Raw genomic sequence first — 21,084 nt, forward strand, 5'->3', positions numbered from 1 at the left:
GGCTAGGATTGCAATGCTAGGCAATTCCCAATCAATGGAATTCAATCAATAGACAAGATCAAGCTGCAGGGACCTGAAGCTTACCGTCCTAATTATCATTCCATTTTGTACACCTAGGTGCAGAAGAGACCTTAATTTCTGGGGTTAGTGATAGCACTGTCCATTTCAATAGAAGAGTACGGTTTGCTTTCTTCATGTGCTTTGTGAGGACAAGTGACAGAAGTGAAGGTTGAAATTCCTGGTTCAAAAGCAGACCCAGTTGCAGCAATCTTCAGTATAGTAATGCTATCCAAAATTTCACTTGTGAAGGGGGAGAGTTTTTGAGTTGTCTGTAATAGAGATATTCTATGGTTACAATGTTGCACCACACTTTGGAAGGCACCATTTATTTTTATCAATTATTACTGATGTATCAATTATTACTGAATGATTATATCAGCCTAGCTTAAAAGACTATACAGTTTATATTATCTTATAGGCAGAGGTGCTCAAGTGCCTACAGATTCAGGACACTATTAGCAAATCTTCATTTAATGAGCTAAAACTGTACATGCTTTGAAATTATACAGATGCAGTCATTACGGAATAATTGCACTCCCTGCTGAAATACGAGAGGGCTCATCTGTATTGGCATTCCCCTGGCTTTTGAAGGTTCCCCTGTTACATGTGTTCCCTTGATCTCTTGAATTGAGCCTCCTGTTTTAACTGCTGTGTTGTTTTAATGGGATTGTTTTATTGCATATTTTAATTCTGGATGTTTGTATTTAAATGCTTGTGTAACTAGTTTTTGTATTTTGGAAACCACCAATAAGCCAATTTTGGCATTATACTGTAAGTAAGTAAGTAAATAAATAAATATTAACCAGTAATTGGAGAGTTAACCAGTAATTGGAGAGTTAGCCTTTCCAGGTGTTTCTCATAGAAAACATGGGTGGTACTAATCAATCAGAACTATATAAAAACTTTCTAAGTGATTAGGACTATCTAGTTACTGCAATTGTATGACTGTAGGCAGACGTTCTTCCACCTGAAGATCACACTGAATATAGATTGTGTATACATACTATGTTGAAGTCCTTCCTTTTTAATTCTAGGCTTGTGAATATGATATTTGGAAATGGGCAAAGTGACTGGCTGTCTTCAGCACTTCTGAAGATGTCTACAGCTCTGTCATTTTGTTTGTTTCTGTTTTCCTATACAGCTCTGCTATCCTGAAGTTTATAATCTGTATTATTGTAAACTTAATCAGATTCTTCTGTGTATATTGAATTTAGTACCAACAGTCCTTTCATTGTCTGATTTTGTACAATTCAGACATTGATTCTAAGCTGTGCATTGTGGTCATTCAGACATATTTAATTTTTTTAGTTCTGTGCTTATGGACTCCTGGAAATACATTTGCCAGATCTTGCCCTGTACATATCACTAGAAGTAGCTGGTAGGCTGAAAAATAGTGTTTTATATTTAAGATGTTGTCATTATTTATTTTATATAAGGAGATATATATATATATATATATATATATATATAATATAAGGAAATAAGGATGCAAAGATCAAATAAATATGATGGAAATATGAAGTCCACAATCATAGATATTTAGGTTACAATCCAACATTTACTTGCCTTGTACTCAATGAGACTTAGAAGTAGACATGTATAGAATTGCACGGTTACTTTTTTACTGTAAACGCTCCAGGCTGCTGATGTTTGCAACCTTATATGTTTCCCCCTCCCAACAGCTGAAAACCAGCAGTGCTGTGGTCTCTCTCCTTTGACCAGCAAAGAATCAATAGGAATCAATATTAGAGTGCAAGTAATGCCACCTGCTGGATATCTTCATGCACTGCAGTGGCATCTTGAAAAATGAAGACTAAGAACCTTTTCCCTTAATGCCAAAGTTTCTGCTGTGCTTGTTGGCTAGTCACATAACACAGACTCCCAGTCTAACGAAAGGTGCTTGCTCCTAATCTTAGTCTGCAGAATTGCTCAGTATATTTCTACTAATGTTAGGGATTCAAAGAGTAGGACTGACCTGACATTTGGTGCCTGAGACAAAGCACAGAATGATGCCCCCTCCCTGCCAAGGAAGAAGGGACGAGTGAAGGAACAAGAGGGGGAAATAGAGATCTACACTGGGATCTGCTGCCCCTGGGGGTCCTGCCGCCTGAGGCAGTCTCCTCACCTTGCCTCATAGGTGGGTCGGCCCTGCCAAAGAGGTTCCTTTCAGTGGAGGCTGCTCCATGAGGGTGGGTGGGGCACTGCCCCACCAGTCTCAACCTGCCCTCTGCCATTCATTTGCCTTGTTGCTTACAACCATTCCTGCGGGTGGCACTGCCTGTCAGTTTCCTCCTCCTTAGTCTCAGTGTGGCCCTTGTAGAATTCAGCAGAGAGGGCTGGGACAAAGCTAGAATAAGCTGTCCCTGCTGTCATTGGCTCTGGCCAACTTCTTGAGTCTAGCCTCCCATTAACTTGTATCAGATAAAAGACAGAAAAGAAGGCACACTCCCTGAATGAAGCTTGCAAACCACTGGTGGTCTATGGACCACATTTTGGGAATTCCTGCTATGGACCCTATAGATGTATATCTAGGGTGCTTTTTTCTATTTTAGCTGATATTCCCAAATGTTAGGGCCTAAAATATTTAAGCCTGTGTGGGAAACCTTCTGGCAAACATAACATGTATGCTGTCCTTAGTCCAGTCGCCTAATCACAGGGCCATTCTAGTTCCTGAACGGCTGGAAGTTTGCTCTTTGCCCTTCTCCATGAGACCACCTTGAGTCTCTCTAAGCTTGTGCCTGCCTTGAATGCTCCTACAGAGTCAGATGGCTATGACAGCTTCTCTGTCTAGCATAGGGTGCTTCTACTTGCCACCGCTTACAGCCGTTCTTCCTTCCCAAGTGCAACAGAATGTTCACATGCCGAAGGTGACAGACTTGGCTTCTTTGAAGGCCCCAGGCAGCTGTGATGCACGGCCCCATTATTGTTTTTTTTTTCTCATTGAGGCAAAGCTGCACAATTTGTGGTCCATTGCCCTGATCTCACATCCCATCAGCGACATATGGCGGCTTATTCCCCTAAGAAACATAACTTTCCCCTTGCCTCCTTGCTGCTTGCCTGGGACTGGAAATTGCGGGGGTGGTGGCAAAAGAGCATGGCTTGCTAAGCTTGGTAGATCAAAAACTCCCATAGGTCAAATTGGGACAAATCTGTTTGCGTTCCAAATCGCTCTCCCTCTTCTAATGAGAGAAGGCTACATGCCATGCTCCCTCCCCCCGACCACCCACAATTTAAGATATATGTTAGTGTTCTTTTTGTAAGCCAAATGAAGACATAGTTTGTCCTCATTCTAATTAGACGGATGTGCTTTGCTGCAAGTCATTAGTGCTCTAAATAGGTTCCTTTCTTACTGATAAACTATAGTGGGGGTTTCGGGAACAAATTGCCAATAAATAGAGAGCTGGCTTATAGGATCTATTGATTCTCACTCACTGAGCTGCAGAGAGGTGCTTTGTCTGACTTCCTGAATGTGCAGGCAAGGTGAAAATCTAATTAATGAGCCTCCTCCTGAAAAGAAGGTGGCAGGCCAAAGTTTCTCCAGATGTTGTGGATTACAATGTACACAACCTCTGATCATTGATGCTAATGGGAGCTGGAGGATCTAGGGCAGGGTTCCCCAAACTTGGGTGTCCAGCTGCTTACTGACTACAATTCCCATCATCCCTGACCACTGGTCCTGCTAGCTAGGGATGATAGGAGTTGTGGTCCAAAAACAGCTGGAGACCCAAGTTTGGGAAACCCTGATCTGGGGGGTCTCAATAGTCTTGCCAAGGCTGCCTTATTAATACAGGCAATGCAATGGTTGTCATGACCACAGCTGGTCCATCTTGACACACAACTGGCTCCACACATTATGCAGGATGCACTCTGGACCCAGTGATTTTTCAGCTGACCTGGAGCACTGACGTTTGTTCAATATTTCTGTGGACAGCAACTGTAAACTGTATGACTTGGGTGACAATTTTGAACTTGCTTTGAGAGGACAATACAGCCAAATGAGAAGTGCTTTTCAGTTTAGTTTGGTTTTCCCCTACTTTTTAACTCTGGTCCTCCCAAACTTGAAAAAAAATGTACGCAGTTGAAAAACTGGTTCATGAAAGGAGCGGATAATCTATATCGTGGTGGGGAATCTGTGGCCCTTCAGATGTTGTTGGACTGCAACTCCAATTAGCTCCATCTAATATGGTCAAAAATAATGTAGCTCAGCAACCTTTGGAGGGATGCAGATAGCACCCTCCCTGGCTTAGGTGAACATTAACTGCAGGATTTGCTCAGGACAGAACTTAATTGCTCCACAAGAGGGCTCCATGGTACAATAACATTTCCACTATAGTTCATATAACTCACTTCTCAAGAGCACCGTTCAGTGCAATGGAAAGACCAACTTCCACTCATTCCTGCTATAGCATGTAGCACCTTTGCTCCTAAAATGACCTGAGCAAGGTGAGTCAGATTGCTTTCAGAAGGGATGCTAAAAACTAGGGACGGGAAAGAAATTTGATTCAGTTTGCATTTAGAGGCGATTCGCAGTTTCCAAAACAATACACAAACTGAAATGCAACCATCCTTCAAAAGTCACAAGTCTCCAAATTTTGCAATGTCCCATAGAATAATCACATGGCAATCAGAAACACACATCTGTAAAAGGCGACCCTGTTTCATAACAGAAGGAAGTGCAAATACAGCCAGAGTATAGATTATTTAAATGACCATAGTGCCCTCAATATCTGTCCTATTAGGAGACAGAGCAGAGTCTGTAATAACGTTCAGCAGTGCATGTTCTTGCCTGATGAACCTTCAAGCGAGAAATGATCGCTACACATCTGTGGAGGGAGCAGGAAAAGCTTCTGATGCTGTAAAGACTTGATCTGCATTACACTGCCAAACAGTAGGAAGCGGATGCTTTATTATATACCTAGGGGAAGTGTTCAACATTGTGCTTTTATGATTGTTCCACCAGAGCAAGGCATTTCAGCTTGCCAGATAAAACAATATCCCATCTCCTGTGTGCTGGGGGTTTCCTCAGCCCCCAGGACCATTTTAGGGGGCCCCAGGGGGGATGTGGGGAGGGATGGGGGAAAGCCTCATTGCACTAGCAGTACTCATTGCCCTGGTTCCTGCTGGTGCTAGTTGAATCCAGCCCTAGATTCTTAGGTCCAAGATTATGGCCATGGACATTTGTGGAAAAGCACAGATCAATAGGAGTTACTGCAGTGTGGATATGATGATGGTGAGGTGACTAACATTTAAAAACATATACATAATACATTATACCATGGGGGAATCACATAAAACATTCATATTCATACAACGTATAAAAAACAATGTTAGGGAGCTTTCGCAGCACACTAATAATAAAACAAACTCAGCTCAGTCTATCAAAGGCATGGAGAGAAAAAAGTGAGTTTTTACCTGGTGCCAAAAGGATGTCAGCAAAAGGGCCAGGCTGACCTTGCTGGGTCTTCTTCAAAAATGATAATCTGATCAGATCAGGGAAGTGGAAAGCATCCTTTTCACATGATTAACTTGGCAACTATAATCCTATAATTAGGATTTGGAGATGTTACTAAGCACATGACTTTTTAAAAGACTTGTTATAGATGGACAAGAAGAAGAAGAGTTTGGATTTGATATCCCGCTTTATCACTACCCGAAGGAGTCTCAAAGCGGCTAACATTCTCCTTTCCCTTCCTCCCCCACAACAAACACTCTGTGAGGTGAGTGGGGTTGAGAGACTTCAAAGACTGGCCCAAGGTCACCCAGCAGCTGTACTATAGAAGGGAAAACACCAAACTCATACCACAATCAAGAAAAGATTGTATTTTTTTTAAAGAATGTATGATTATCTTTACATATAATAAAAGGGCAAGGTTGTCATCACACTGCAGTTTGCTTGGCTGCCAACAGGTAGAGCTATGAGTTACAACATGACAATAGACTTCTAAAAGCTGCTGGGCCATCGCAGCATTGTTGGAGGATGAGGAGAAGGAAGTGGTGGAGGGAGACAGAGATGGAGGCAGGCAGGTGGGTGAGTGGCCTAGAGGTGACCCATAGAGGAAATGTCAGGACAGGCCAGCTGCCCACCAGGTGTCTTACTCTGCTGTTGTCTGCCCTCATCACTCTCCACTGCTGAGGCTGAAATGGCGTTGTTGGTGTGAGTCAGTAGTAGGAGCTGGAGGAAGGAGTAGAAGGAGGTCTAAGGGAAGAGTAGGTAGGTTTGGCAAGGTCTAAGGGGCTATGAGGGGGGGCTTAGGCATAACTGGCAAGCAAAACAAGCAGGGATGCAGCCCTTAGTAACCCTTTCTTGCCTGGGATTAAGCTGCAATCTTACACAGGGCAGGAAAGGGCTTGCAAAGTGTTCCTTGCTCCATGCTTGGGCAGGGAGTTGGGGCACTCAAGCAAAGAAGGTTGTGCAAGTTCAGCAGCAGATGGCAACATGGACAACAGCACAGGCCATGCCGTGAAGGCCTCCAGGACTGCATGAAGCCCACTGTTGCCCAGCCTGATTTTATCTTGAGAAGCAGTTGGCTACCTATTTGGTTCCCATGGCAGCACATTGTCCAGCTGTTAACATGCCCAAGGCTCTCCCCAGGTGTGCATCAGGCAACTTTGCACAGATACAAAACCACCTAACAATGCTTGGTTTAGCATGGCTTGAACTCCACAAACTCTGCACAGAAAAAACATACATTGCAAAGTTGATTATAAATGAAATGAACTCAGCATAAATAACTAGGTTTGCATTTTTTTTTAAAAAAAGAAACATATTAAAAGTTAAAGCTGTTCTTGGTTTACAAAGTCTTGTGTCTGATAAAGTGGTATTAACTGTGTGTGTGGGTTTAGATAAGGAAAAAAAGAACTTTTTAAAGGACAAAATAAACAAGTTATTTCTCCGGCAGACAAACTGAGGAATACACAAGCCTGACAGACCAAATGAGCCATCAAAGCGAGACATCAGTGAAGGCTCCCAAATACATGAAAACAACTTCTGAGAGCCAGAGGCCTGCATTTATCAGAATGTCCATCAGAAAATGAGGAGGCAATTAACAAATGGGGACAAGGTTAGCTTTATGACACAGAGCCAAAAGTATTTGATACACTGTAAATTTGTCATCTTCCAGAAGTAATTCAATTACACCTAGTGGCATAAGACAGCCTAGTTGCTACATCACAAAATGCAGTTGTATTGCTTTGCTCGCTGAAAACATCAGTGTGCAACCAAATTGCTTTGCAGAGCAGGGGTGATTGCTAACTAATTTGTTGTTGCTGTTAGAATTAAAGTCACAGTAGTTGGTTTTTGGGGTGGGGTGGGGGCTGAATGCTATGTCATTTCTATAGTTGGGCTTTCCCCCTCACTCCACATTAATTTTCTATTCTGGTGGCTCAATACTATCAGTATTTTGTGGGAGGGATTCAAGTGCATATCAGGAAATTTAGGTGTATCGGATTAATAGTGGATGAAAGTGCTCTGTTGACCTAGAGCAAAAAAAAAAATTCCATTTTTAAATAAACAAATAAACAATGGGCCTTTGTGGTTAGGAAAGTGATACAGAAATCCACTGAAAATCATAGAGTGAGCCATCACAGTAGTACCTCGGGTTACATACGCTTCAGGTTACAGACTCCGCTAACCCAGAAATATTACCTCAGGTTAAGAACTTTGCTTCAAGATGAGAACAGAAATTGTGCTCTGGCGGCGCAGCGGCAGCAGGAGGCCCCCATTAGCTAAAGTGGTGCTTCAGGTTAAGAACAGTTTCAGGTTAAGAACGGACCTCCAGAACGAATTAAGTACTTAACCCGAGGTACCACTGTAGTAAGAAGACATATGAACAACCTGAAAACAGATCATGACCCATGCACTAACTAAACCATAGCTCAGTGTTCTGGGCACAAGCCTGGTCTCTCCCCTCTCCAGTGTGGATGTAAGAAGAAGATTGGAAGCATTTTCTTCTGCATATAACTAAATGCAGTTTGTACTTATGGTACAGGCATGGTAGTTAGTTCTAACTATGGCTTATCTTAGGGGTCAGCAAACTTTTTCAGCCGGTCCACTATCCCTTAGACCTTGTGGGGGGCCGGACTATATTTGGGGAAAAAAAATATGAACGAATTTCTATGCCCCACAAATAACCCAGAGATGCATTTTAAATAAAAGCACACATTCTACTCGTGTAAAAACACAGATTCCTGGACCATCTGTGGGCTGGATTTAGAAGGCGATTGGGCCTGATCCGGCCCCCAGGCCTTAGTTTGCCTACTCATGGTTTATCTGAATAAGCCAACATCATAAGCCACAGTTTGAAGTTGGCTTGTTTGGAGAAGCCATATGTAAAACTAACTGCAGTTTGTCTTAGTTTAATGTTCAGCTTGTTTGAAAGAAACCATAGCTAAAGCTGACATCAGTTTGTTGTGTTCAAATGAAGCAACAAGCTTGAACCCAGGGGTAGGACTGCTTATTTCCATCACTTCTGGTGCTCCCCCTCAGCTGCCATGAACATTCACCAGCCAGCAGAGGAACATCTTCTAGGCTGTCCCAGTGAGAGGCCCATTCAAGTTCCCTCTACTTCCTCCAACATGATATTTTGTGTTAAGCAAGTTGTTTGCTGTTTACTACTTTGGGCTTCCCTCTGGTGGGAGAAGCAGGATATAAGGAATAACTGAAATGATCTTCTCATGTGGTCGTATTGGAGTAGGAGTAGACAAGGGACAGACACAAGCCAAGGCTCATTCATGCCATGTTCAACTCTGGTTGAAGTTCTGACTGCTATTAAACCAACATACAGCGGTTCTATTTTTTCCTGACAAAGGCTGTACCTTTAATGGCTACAGGACAGGCAGACATCCATGGATATTCCTAGCCATGTTAAAAAAAAGTTCTGCTCTTGAATTCCTGCCTTTTATATAGCTATAAAATGTACAGCGCGCTTCTCAGCAAAAAGTAACTGTAAGACAGATGCCTTAAATTCACGGCTTGTCTAGCCTTTAGAACATATTCCCTCCCAATTTTTCCATCAATAAATTAGACACCTTGTCTGCAAATTCAATGACATTTTGCTGGCTTCTTCTCTCTTGTAGCCTTTGCCTCTTGCATGTAGTGTAGCCTTTTCAGGCTGCATCAGGGATGTGTTTCTTCCTCCTAAAGGCAGATCTTCTTCTATCTGATAATAAGTGGATCCTATTCAGAAGCTGCACCTAGGGAACAGAGAAAAGATGGCAAAAAGAAAATTGTATGAGAATGTGACAGCAAAAGGAGATTGGTTATTAGGCCTAGGTGTGCCTGTGTGTGTGGGAAACCAATCAACTTTGCCCACTTTTTAGGGTTTTGCTGGGACCTGAGGTCAGTTGTCAGCCAAAAAGGCCAGAACCAAGCAGTTCAGATTCATAATTAAGTTGAACAAATTAGGTTATCATGAGACCTTGCCAATAGCATTGCTGTATCATGTGAAAGCTTCACATTTGCCCAATAACTTGCACAACTGGAATGCAGCCTATTTGTGCTCCCAACACACCAGCATCCCTACTGCTTCAAACTAGATCCCCATCAGAGCAGTGGCGTAGCGTGGGTTGTCAGCACCCGGGGCAAGGCAAGTAATTTGTGCCCCCTAACCCGTGGATTTGCCCTAACCCCAGATGTTGCGCCCGGTGCGGCCGGCCCCCCCTGCACCCCCCACGCTACGCCACTGCATCAGAGAGAGTTAGTTTGTACCCAGGGTGCTTCAGGTAACTTGCATATCTCACTCTCTGTCTCAAAGAGCAAGTCTGAATCTTTGTACACAAAGACACACACGCACAGCCCTGCTCCATCCCCTTTCCAGGAATGAGTTTGGTCCCATTCAAAACACCCAAGACAGATCTGCAGATATCAAAATACCATCTCCCAGCTTAACTCCTCCCAAAGAAATATCAAACACTGGCTAGTCAGAATCCCGGCAAACAGATCTTAAACTAGGTTTCAAATGTGAAAAAGCTGGAAAACTGGACGCTTCCCTCCTTCTCTCTTAATATAACAGACAGACAGACAGACAGACAGACAGACAGACAGACAGACATAGTCCTTATGTAAATTTCTCTCTCCAGATTAGGCAGAAAATTGGTGAAAGCTGGATTTCCACATGAGAGACACTGTAACAAAGATTAGCTGTTTTCCTCTTTTTGATCTAATTTCCTGACCTGATTTCTAACTTTACTGCTCTTTCATTTTTCATTTCTTTCCCCTATGTAATGAAACACCGTTTCTCACACTCCTATCATCCTTTCCCATCTCATAATGGCAGCTTATGAAACTGCGAAAGCACTTTTGTTGATAGTTTAGAGGTAGTCCAATATAAAAAGGAGTCTCCCAAGTTTTAAACTATTTTTAATGTTGTATTTAAATTTTGTGGCACACCCTGGGACCTTATGGTAAAGGGCGGGTGGTAAATATAATAATAATAATAATAATAATAATAATAATAATAATAATAATAATAGATTGTTTCACGCATTCATCTTTATCACATCAGGACTGTGAATGGGCTGCTGCAGATCTGTCATCACAGACTGAATCACTTCTTCCCTTCAGTGCTTTTTAGTGGGATCAGTTAACACATTTAGCAACCAGTTGGCAGAAGCTGATTCACACATCCTTTTTCTTCACTCAGAAGAGGCCCAGGTAGGCCCCCTTGGGCTTTCCTGGCAGTGGCAGGTGGCTGACTCAAGGAGCCACCATTTTAACTTCCCACAATGCCATGACATAACATCACACCAGGGCATTGTGGAACATTTAAACTGTGCCCCCCAAAGCCACCACTAAGGCTGCTATTTTAATTTCTCACAATGAATTAGAGCAAAGCTATATCAGGACCATTGTCAGAAGTTTAAAAGGCAACCTAAAGCAACTCAGTAGGGGGTGCCTAGGATGTAGGCATATATTCTCATATGGCCAACTAGATGCCTATTCTATGAGTGTTAAGAGTCTTTGGGTGAGATACTTTGTTGGAAGCTTTTTGAAAGTCCAAGAAAACTGTCTCAAGCTGGATCACCTCTACTTCTCAGATAACTCTGATAGGACTTACCTTTGCAGAACCATGCTGGTTCAGTTTTGGCAAGGCTTGCAGTTGTCAATGTTCTCTTGCTTTGATATTGCTACACTCCTACAGCTATAGCATGGGAGCTCATTTGTCTGTTGGGGTGGGGACAGGCTGAGCTGAACCACAAAACTGACTACCACCTGTTGGCTGAAGAAATCATAAAATGAAGGGTAGCAGAGCTGCAGTGGCGTTGCTGTCAAAGGTCTACTCACCCAACCCTCCTCCATTGTTTGAACAACAACAAAAACCAATGAGGAAACTCACTGACAATGTGAGCAAATGCTTTCCTCAGGTTTCACCTCCACCCAAGTCCTAGAGTCTTAGGTTCTCTGCAGAGCGAAGGCTTTCATAATGTAACGCTGATTGGCACATGAGGTTTTTCAGAATCTGTGGCCACACGTCATAGCCACTTCTGTGAATGAATTTGCACCCCATCTCATTAGAGGCCATCACCTTGTGAGACCAATAGACTCTCATCTATTCAATTTTAGCTCCATGGAGTAAATCCAAGAATAACAGCAACTCATATCTTGCTGATTTAATATCCTGTTTCCTCTAGCACCTCTCTCCAGGGACTAGTAAATTCAGTTCATGTTTTCAAACTGCCACATACAATTCTGACACTGGATATCATTTCGCACAGTTCTCTCCAGTTGCTTTTTGTTCTGCAGCTGTGTTAGGTAAAATGATGATATTCACACTTAAGTCTGCTGCCCTTTAGCCATAAGCTCAGGCTCAATGGATTTGTTGACTACAGACAGATCCCCACACCATACATTTAAAGGCACTTCTAATGCACATTTAAAGCACATGACTTCCCCAACAGAACCCCGGAAGTGTAATTTCCCCCTCACAGAGCTATAATTCTGAACATAGAATCATGGAATTGTAGAACTGGAAGGGACCATGAGGGTCATCTAGTCCAACCCCCTGCAATGCAGGAATATTTTCCCCAATGTACCCATGGCCATGAGATTAAGACCTTAACATGTTACGGTTCCCAGGGTTGTTTGGGGGATACCATGTGCTTTAAATGTGTGTGTTGGAACTGCCCTAAATTTACCAAATATTTGCAGAGAAACACTGTTGATTGCAGAAAAGGTTAACCTTTCAAAGAACCTGCAGACCAAACCCTGAAAAGTGTTCTCTTTATGGCATGAAAACTACACCAGGATCGCAACCAGGCAACAAGATATAGACTGGGCCAAAATGAACATACAGGATCTGAACTATTTTGGAATTTGCTGGGATCTATAAATTGTGACCAAATTGTTTGAAATGGCTGGGGAAAGCGGCATGTTGTTTCAGAGGTAGATTCTTCTGCTACCTGTCCAAAGAGCAATACTGTACCTCGCTTTCAGAAACTGTGTTCAGTGAGGTTGTTTAAAAGTGCTAGGACAACTGTGCTTGAATAAAATTGATCTATCCATTGACTAATTAAAAGTGGCCAAGAGGGGGCCTGGCATATGGCTGCAGGGAGGCTAGTTTAAAGTCTAGACAGAGAAGGCCCCAGCTGAAGATGGATTGGGATACAAAAGGCCTCTGGTGCAAAATTTAGATGGTGGGTGGTCCTCAGTGCTGCCTCTCTCTGCCTCTTCTGGGCTGTGCTGTCTCCAGTCAAGCTCCACTACAAGCAGGCAACTTTACCATCTACATTGCTTGCAATCCAATTATTTCAAATGCAGCAGTTACTCATCTCTAAAAGGAGTCTGGTTACACCTCTGTGTAGGACAGTGCTCCGAGTTTTCAGTTCCCATCAGTTCTGACTATAGGGATCACCAGCCTTTTGGAGCCGATTTGCTAACCAGAGAAGCTTGCAGACACTACATACAATGCAGCAGTCGTATGGCTTTTGATATCAGGCAGGCACCTTCACCCTACTGAGATTCAAGCAATGCAGGGGGTGGACCAGATGACCCTAAGTTCCCTTCCAACCCTACAATGCTTTGATGCTATGAGTCTATAAAAAGGGGGTGGGGGTGTTATGATCATGGAAAGGTGCGAGGAGCATATTTGTTCCCTCTAGAAATCAGAAATCATTTTATTAAAACAAATTGTTGGAATGCACTACTGGAAGAAAAGGCAACAGACATTACAAAAAGTAATGTCACCGCCACCTCTATGCAATGATATACTTTAAAAATCAAATTTTGCCAGTAATTGCCACAATTTAGTTGTAGGCATTCAGTGTTGCTGCATTAATGGTGCCAAAGAGGTTCGTTGTGCCTCATTATCTACCTGCCCAGGTATCAATCCAATTGCCTTTGTGATGCTGTCTGGTCATCCTCTTTTCCAGCAGATCTGGCAGAAAGAAACCTCCACTCTGTTCCAATTACAGCTGTGAGAGAACACGAGGAAGGCGTTTTTCCCCCTTCCTGGCTAATGAAGAGAAGGCTCCTTCTCTCTAATTCTCAAGAGCAGGCAAGGCATGCCTGCCTGAGCCTCCTCATCTCTCCCCTGCTAGAGCAGCTGCAGCCAGGGCCATCCCTGCACTGCTGTTGGCTGCCTCACTGAAGAATCACAAGAAGGAAGCCCTTTGCTCCTTTAATCTTGCTGGCAGGGAGACGGTGGCAGCTGCAAAGAGAAAAAAAGGAGGAGACCAGATGGCTTGCCAGAGACTCCTTTGCTTGGGCATGATCCCACCACAAGCACCAAACTCCTGTCCATTCAGAACTTTAGTTTGCAAGACTGCAAGAGTGTTGTTCCTTTGTTTTTAAAGAAACCAAACCTTCTACTATAAAGAAGAAATTTCATTTTAGGAAGATGACTGTGATTGATTAGTTGTGCTGATATTCCCTGGCACGCTTTGTTCTTCTATGTTGAAAGACAAAAATGGATGGTCTGATGGGAGAACCTGAAAATGGATCCTTGCTGCTAGATCCCCCAGCAAGTTCCTCACCTTTGGATCCGTTCTTGCAACCTTTGGACTTCATCGAACCCTGGAACTTCCACCTTCTCTCTGCTCTGATGTTCTTGGTGACTTCCCTGTCCCTCTTCGAGAATTTTACCGTCATCCTGGTGACTCTGAAATTCAAGCAGTTGAGGCAACCTCTAAACTATGTCATCGTGAACCTCTCCGTGGCCGATTTCCTGGTCTCCTTGATTGGGGGCACAATCAGCTTTTTGACTAATCTGAAGGGTTATTTTTTCATGGGCCACTGGGCATGTGTGCTGGAAGGATTTGCGGTCACCTTCTTTGGTAAGTGAAAAGGTTACTGATCTTCCAGCCCTCGATGTAAGTTACACTTGCAGATGCACTTAAATAACAGTGCAATCCTATGCATGCTTATTCCAAAGTCAATCCCATTGAGTCTTATTTCCCCAAGGAAGTATGCATAGGTCTGCACCGTTACAGCCTGCAGGCAAAAGGGACCGGCTCACAGGCATGCTGTACCTTGGGACGATTGCTGAGTTCTTTTGCGCTTGCTGTTACTGAGCTTTTCATTCTGAAGATAACACAGCAAGGTTTGCTAGCAGCTATCCATTTATGAGATTTAGCAAAAGCGCCTTTGTGATTGCTAATAGGGATTTATCTCTTTGCACATATTGGAAGAAATCCTGTGTGCTACAGAACCCAAACTCCAGGGTGAAGGGGGAGGTATGAGACATGCTTTCTGGGGGACCTTTTATAATTTGAAGTGATAATGTTGAAGCGTGTCTCCCTGAAAAATAACGGTATTGTAACTCAGGGCTATTAACCAATTAAAGTGCTCTTCGTTGATTAAGTGTGGTGCTTCATCTGGTTAATTGGTCAATTACTCTGCATCTCAGGTCACCCAAAGAGGGCTCCTTCTGCTAGCCAATGAATCCTCACAATCTTCATATTCTCTGAACACACTTGCACCTAGCTTGTCAAATAGCACTCCTAGGTGAAATCTAGCAGTTAATTGGTTCTATCTTTGTGCCGTCCACATGGCTACTTCAGGGCAATTATGCTGGATTACAAACATAGCAAGCTACCTGTTTAGTGAGTCAGACCACCGGTCCAGTACTGCCTATGTTCCCATTGGGATTAAACTTGGGACTGTCCCATTTTACATAGATACATATATTTCCAGTTTCTTCTCACGGTAATGCCATGAAGTTGAGGACTAGCAACTTAAGGCCACCGAGGGAACTTCAGAGTTGTATGGGGGCCTTGAACCCAGGATTCCCTAGTCCAAATCTAATATACTACCCACTTTACAACAGCACACTGTGTCTCGGTGATGGTTGTTCCACATGGACCTGTGCTGCAAATTGCCTTTGCAAAGGGTCGTCTGACGAGCTATTTCTGTCTGCAGGTCAAGAGCAATAATGCTTTCCTAGGACAATCATCACATCCTTTTTGAAGCACCCTCAGGGGAATGGCAATGGGAGGTCTCTCTCCCCCCCCCCTGAATCTTCTAGCAATAGCAACACTGACTGCTGGCAAAGAGTGAACTCTTCCACAGTGCAGTGGTCCTAACAGAAAGCAAGGAGGTAAACAGTCAATGTGAATATAGCATCTATATTCTATAATGCACATTTTAAGAGCCGGTAGAAGGGGTTAAGAGAAGTTTGGCTTGCAACAGGCTGGGCTAGCCAATGCCATAGGCTATAATTCCTGCAGGATGTGTGACTTATAGGGAGAAGATACTGGACTGGGGTAAAGTTATTCTTCAATCACTTCTCTGTTTTGCTCAGCAGGAACATCTGCCTTCCTCTACTGTCACTGGAGCATTTCAGTGGCATATTACTGTACCTCCCAAACCACAACCTACCCCCTCTCCTACCATTCCTAAAATGATTCCTTGTAAATGCTGAGCAGCTTGTACATGCTGAAAGGAAGCTCTGCTAACTGGGTGCATGAGCGACATGTGGTTGGCAGTGCTTCTCGCAACATAAGGTTAATCAGTGCACAACACACAGAGTTTCTGTATCTAACAGCTATTGGCTGATTGCATTTATATCCCACTTTCCCCCCAAGGAGCGTGAGGTGGTGTACATGGATCTCCTCTCCTCATTTAATCCCCACAATGTCCCTGTGAGGTAGGTTCATCTAGGAGGCAGGGACTGGCCTGAGGTCACACAGTGAGCTTCATGGCCAAGTGGGGAGCTGAACCCTGGTCTCCCAGGTCCTAGCCCGACACTCTAACCACATCACTGCAATGACTCCTTTTGTACATGTGCCCAGTGTAGGTTTCCCATTGGATGTTACAGACCAGTGCAAGCAGCCCAGCCCACTTCTGCTTTCCCTGTAACATCCAACAACCTCTCCCCTCACATATGTCATCATCATGCAACTGAACTTAAGTTCCTTCATGTCCCCTTTATTTCAGCAGCATCATAAAACACAGACAACTCCCCCCTTTGGAATTAATGGCATTTTAAATGGGCTGAACTGTGCCAAATTGCTTCTAATCCTGGAAAGTTCCATGAATGCAGAATTCTAAGCATCCCATTTCTCTGAGCGCTCTGCCTCCAATTCAGATCAGATGCATTGCCTTTGTTTTTATTCTAAACAATATTTGGCCGCTCCCTGGACTGAAGAAAGCAGGCAGGTGGGGAGTAGCTGATGGCAGACTGAGGTGGTGGGAGCAGTGCCTCATTTGTCCTAAGGGACCAACCTGCAGGTGGTCCCTTGTCTCTCTAGAAAGGAGAGAGAAAACCCCTCTGCTTTAAACCCTAGAGAACTGCTTCCTGGTCTGACTTGGTACAAGGCAGCTTCACATGTCCATTTGATTGGGGATTTGAACTCAGAACTCCCTGGTCAAAGTCCAGCACTCCACCCAGTGGGAAATCTGTAGCTTTCTAAATGTTGTTGGACTCCCAACTCTCACCAGCATGGCCAGTGGTCAAGGATGCTGGGGCTTAGAGAGCCACAGGTTCCCCATCCTTGCAATATGTTACACCAACTTCTTCTTCCCCCTAATTTAGCTCATTCTTGTTGCAGGAATAGTCGCCCTCTGGTCCCTTGCTCTGCTTGCGTTTGAGCGCTACATTGTGATTTGCCGTCCCCTGGGAAACGTGCGCCTCAGGGGGAAGCATGCAGCTCTGGGAGTAGCCTTTGTGTGGGTTTTCTCCTTCATCTGGACCATCCCTCCTACAATGGGGTGGAGCAGCTACACTACCAGCAAGATTGGAACTACGTGTGAACCCAACTGGTAAGGCAACTCGGGGGTGCGGCATTTGTTTAATCAGCCCTAATCCAGCAAAACCTAAAAACCTCATGTGGTTTTTATAGGTATTCTGGAGACTACAACAACCGTACTTTCATCATTACATTCTTCACCACCTGTTTTATCCTGCCCTTATTGGTGATTTTGATATCCTATGGAAAACTGATGCGGAAACTTAGAAAGGTAGGTGAGAACATTTGCAAGAGATACGAATCCCTCTGAAGGAGTGCTTTGGCACCGGTGGGCTTTTGTGTCAAAGGATTAGATTTTGTATGGATCAAATTTAAAAACTTTGGGATCTTAATTAGTCATGTACATTGTGCACATCTTAGGCTGCGATTTGATTAGTGCAGATTCCTAGGCCAGGAGCAGGTTGAATATGTCTAGATGCTCAGCTGAGCAGCAGAAATCTGAAGACGTCACCTGTGCAGCTGACCCACTTTGTGCTGTTCAGGGGGATGTTTATGAGTAGTGCAGATCTGGTGATGGCATTTCCATCATGCCAAGAGTGGTGGTACTGCAATATCTCATGTTATGCCACTCCCTTTTGCAAACAGTGCACTTCCTTTCAGCTCGGTTCATCTTAACAACAGCATCTACACAGTTGCAAGTGTAGACGTATTAGGAGAGTCACACATGTTCAGAGTCCTGAAAACTGCGGGGGAATTAAATATATGAATCTCTATGACCCACATGTATGGGGTGAATAACAAAAGAATTGGCTGGGTGCCTGCCTAGGCTCAAAACACAGAGTTTACCACACTCTCCAGCGGCAAGGAGAGCACAGGCAGAATACTCTTGGGTTTCAAACACATGCTCTGAACTTGGAGTTTGCTTAGATATGTCCTCCCTGAAAACAAATAAACTGAGTCTAAAAAATCCTACTGGTATCCCTGCTTGCAGATGTCATTTAGGTAGAAAGCCCTTACTTTGCTCATGCTTTTGACGAGATCTCCCCCCGCTCTCTCTTTTCAAGGTTTCAGATACTCAAGGCAGACTGGGCTCTACAAGGAAACCTGAAAGACAGGTGACCAAAATGGTTGTCATTATGATCCTTGCATTTTTAATTTGCTGGTCTCCTTACGCAGCCTTTTCAATCTTGGTCACCACCTATCCTTCCATCAAACTGGACCCTCGCCTCTCTGCCATTCCAGCTTTCTTTTCGAAAACGGCCACGGTGTATAATCCAGTTATCTATGCCTTTATGAACAGTCAGGTACTGTACACCTCCTCTTTGGGTATTTAAACCAAATTGTTTTCGAGTCCATGGGGAACATTTCTGGTTTGTTTTTTCCATTCCTGTTTTAACAAATTGTTTCTGTCCACTTACGTGTTAAATTATTGCTTCACTCCCATGATTTATAACATCTTTTATTCAGCTTGTTATATGTGCTATCGATTCTGGCTTGCATTCCAGAATATATTTACTTCAGAGTAACTCTATTAAAATCAGTTGCAGGGTTTTAGAAAGTGTGGGATGAAGACTGTCCACGACATTGGCCGCCATTCCCCCTTCTGGAAGAATACTCTGATTTAGCAGATGATGGGGCTTGGCCTGTTACGTTGTTTTAGTGCATGGGTAGGCAAACTAAGCCCCGGGGGCCGGATCTGGCCTAATTGTCTTCTAAATCCGGCCCACGGATGGTCCGGGAATCAGTGTGTTTTTACATGAGTAGAATGCGTCCTTTTATTTAAAATGCATCTCTGGGTTATTTGTGGGGCCTGTCTGGTGTTTTTACATGAGTAGAATGTGTGTTTTTATTTAAAATGCATCTCTGGGTTATTTGTGGGGCATAGGAATTCATTCACCCCCCCCAATATAGTCCAGCCCCCCACAAGGTCTGAGGGACAGTGGACCGGCCCCCCGCTGAAAAAGTTTGCTGACACCTGTTTTAGTGGTTCATTTTAGGCATGTGTACCCTTCTCTTTGAACACACAGCATAGAAACAAAGAACTGTAGAACTGGAAGGGACCGAAAGGTCCATCTAGCCCAGACCCCTGCAATGCCTTTCCAGGGCACCTCACATAATTTCAGCACAACAAACATTATTTGTGATTTCATTCCTAGTTCCGGAAGTGTCTCATCCAACTGTTTCGATGCAGTGGCCAAGATATTGCCGACTCCAACGTGAACCCGATTTCAGAAAGGGCAGTGCTCACACACAGCAAAAATGGTGGAGAGATGTCCACAGCGGCACCGCCTCTTACTGTCTTCAGCCGGAGAAGTGAAGATGAGCAAAGCAGCTGCCATTCTTTTGCCCAGCTGACCATCACAGAAAATCAAGTTTGTCCAGTGTGAATGCAACACTTCAAGATGATGAGCCAGGACTACTAACTGGGGATGGGGAACTTGTGGCTCTGTAGATAATGTTGGATTATGATTCCCCCTCCCCAATCCTTGACTACTGGCCACACTGACTGAGGCTGATGAGAGATGAAATCCGACAACATCTGGAGGGCCACTGGTTCCCTGTCCCCACTGTAAACCATTCCATTGTTAGCATTCATTTGCACAAAATGGCAGCCAACAAGAATGCCAAGGCCAATTGCTTAGCATGCTCATTAGCTAGTAGCGTTGTGAATCCATTTAGGCTACAATAATATGCACACTTACCTGAGACTAACTTGTAAGTAGGTAAACATAAGACTGTGCTGTTAGTGCTTTTTCCTCAAATGATTCTAATGCGCATGCTTTAGCATTAACATAACATTTGGAATATACCATCCGTGTTATGGACCTTAAGAAAATAACAAAGAATTGTTCATGGAGACAGTTTACTACTCCAGAGTCTTAACATCACTCTTCATATTTTCTGTATTTCTTGTTCCACTGAAATTGTTTGAAATTGTTGGATTGGCATTTTGTTTCCCTTCTTCATCTACAAATGAGGTGGACTGATATTTTCAGAGGAGAGGAAAGTCTGAGGTGTAACGGTTTAAGAAATTCTGTATGTAACATAAACATGCCGTATTTATTTTTGCATATACTGTGTTTTGTCATTCTGCACATCTTCCGAGGTGCTCAGAGAAACAGAATGCTCCCAATTTATACCCCAAACAACCCCGTGAGCTAGGTTAGGCTCAGTGATAAGTGACCTGACCCAAGGTGAGTTTCATGGCTGAGTCAGGATCTAAATCAAGTAAATCAATAAAAACACTTAACTGAGGTTCTGCCTCCCTAACATAAAGCCTACCCCTCTCTGTTCATTGTTTCCCCACTGCTATCAGAATGGAGATTGACCCACCATCCCAGGGCTAGGAGCCTTTGGGGGCGGGGAGTCCCCAGTAGTGCAACCTACAAAGTCATCAGCAATCCTTCAAAAACTGGTGAGGCGATTCAACACTCAGGAAGGAGATGAAGGCATTGGGAGATTTTGTTAACTCAGTTGTTTCCCCAGGCCACCTCCAGTCTCCCAATCTGTCTGCTTTAGGAAAACAACTAATGGGATTTCCTTCTTGCAATTACATGGACCTAGAGTGAGTCAAATGGTGTGGGGATTATATGTTTTTACTTAATCAAAACAGGGGCAATTTTGTTTTTGAAAAGTTATTTGGAGCCTGTTCCCATCTTTCTCCATCTCTCTACCTTTCATCCCCCAAAGTCCATGATTTCATCAAGTTAGGTAGCTCGGAAAGCTACATCATCGCTCAGCAGGTTTCTGCCAGTAATGGCTGAGTCAGAAACGACAACTGGTTACAAATGATTCTGTCATCCATGCTGTAGCATCATGAGAGAACGGTGTCGTACAGTGTGTGTGTGTTTGTGTTTGTGTACACACACACACACACACACACACACACACAGCTCTCCCCAG

General features: G+C 43.7%; 1 protein-coding gene and 1 long non-coding RNA gene across 5 annotated transcripts; one reads left to right on the plus strand and one right to left on the minus strand.

Moving 5' to 3' along the window:
- Nucleotides 1-33: 33 nt before the first annotated feature.
- On the minus strand, nucleotides 34-18,288 carry LOC310763993. Of its 3 annotated transcripts, XR_014548946.1 has the most exons (6): nucleotides 18,199-18,288; nucleotides 14,029-14,153; nucleotides 11,115-11,276; nucleotides 9,086-9,252; nucleotides 4,408-4,531; nucleotides 34-329 (listed from the first exon to the last, which is right to left on the minus strand). It is a non-coding gene; the product is annotated as an uncharacterized lncRNA (long non-coding RNA). The 3 variants fall into 3 exon arrangements; XR_014548947.1 differs by lacking the exons at nucleotides 34-329; nucleotides 4,408-4,531 and having other exon boundaries at nucleotides 8,161-9,252; nucleotides 11,115-11,269; XR_014548948.1 differs by lacking the exons at nucleotides 34-329; nucleotides 4,408-4,531 and having other exon boundaries at nucleotides 8,161-9,252.
- Nucleotides 13,555-20,252, plus strand: LOC310763964 (vertebrate ancient opsin-like). 2 transcript variants are annotated; one of them, XM_083617057.1, is made up of 5 exons: nucleotides 13,555-14,328; nucleotides 17,044-17,254; nucleotides 17,335-17,452; nucleotides 18,246-18,485; nucleotides 19,338-20,252. In XM_083617057.1, exons 1-5 carry the CDS (start codon nucleotides 13,962-13,964, stop codon nucleotides 19,566-19,568), a joined length of 1,167 nt encoding a protein of 388 aa, XP_083473183.1. In that variant the 5' UTR covers nucleotides 13,555-13,961; the 3' UTR covers nucleotides 19,569-20,252. The 2 variants fall into 2 exon arrangements, with proteins under 2 accessions (XP_083473183.1, XP_083473184.1); XM_083617058.1 differs by having other exon boundaries at nucleotides 18,246-18,296.
- Nucleotides 20,253-21,084: the final 832 nt, after the last annotated feature.

This window comes from Podarcis filfolensis, assembly GCF_964270895.1.
Source record: "Podarcis filfolensis genome assembly, chromosome: 5".
In the NCBI taxonomy this organism is placed as follows: Eukaryota; Metazoa; Chordata; class Lepidosauria; order Squamata; family Lacertidae; genus Podarcis; species Podarcis filfolensis.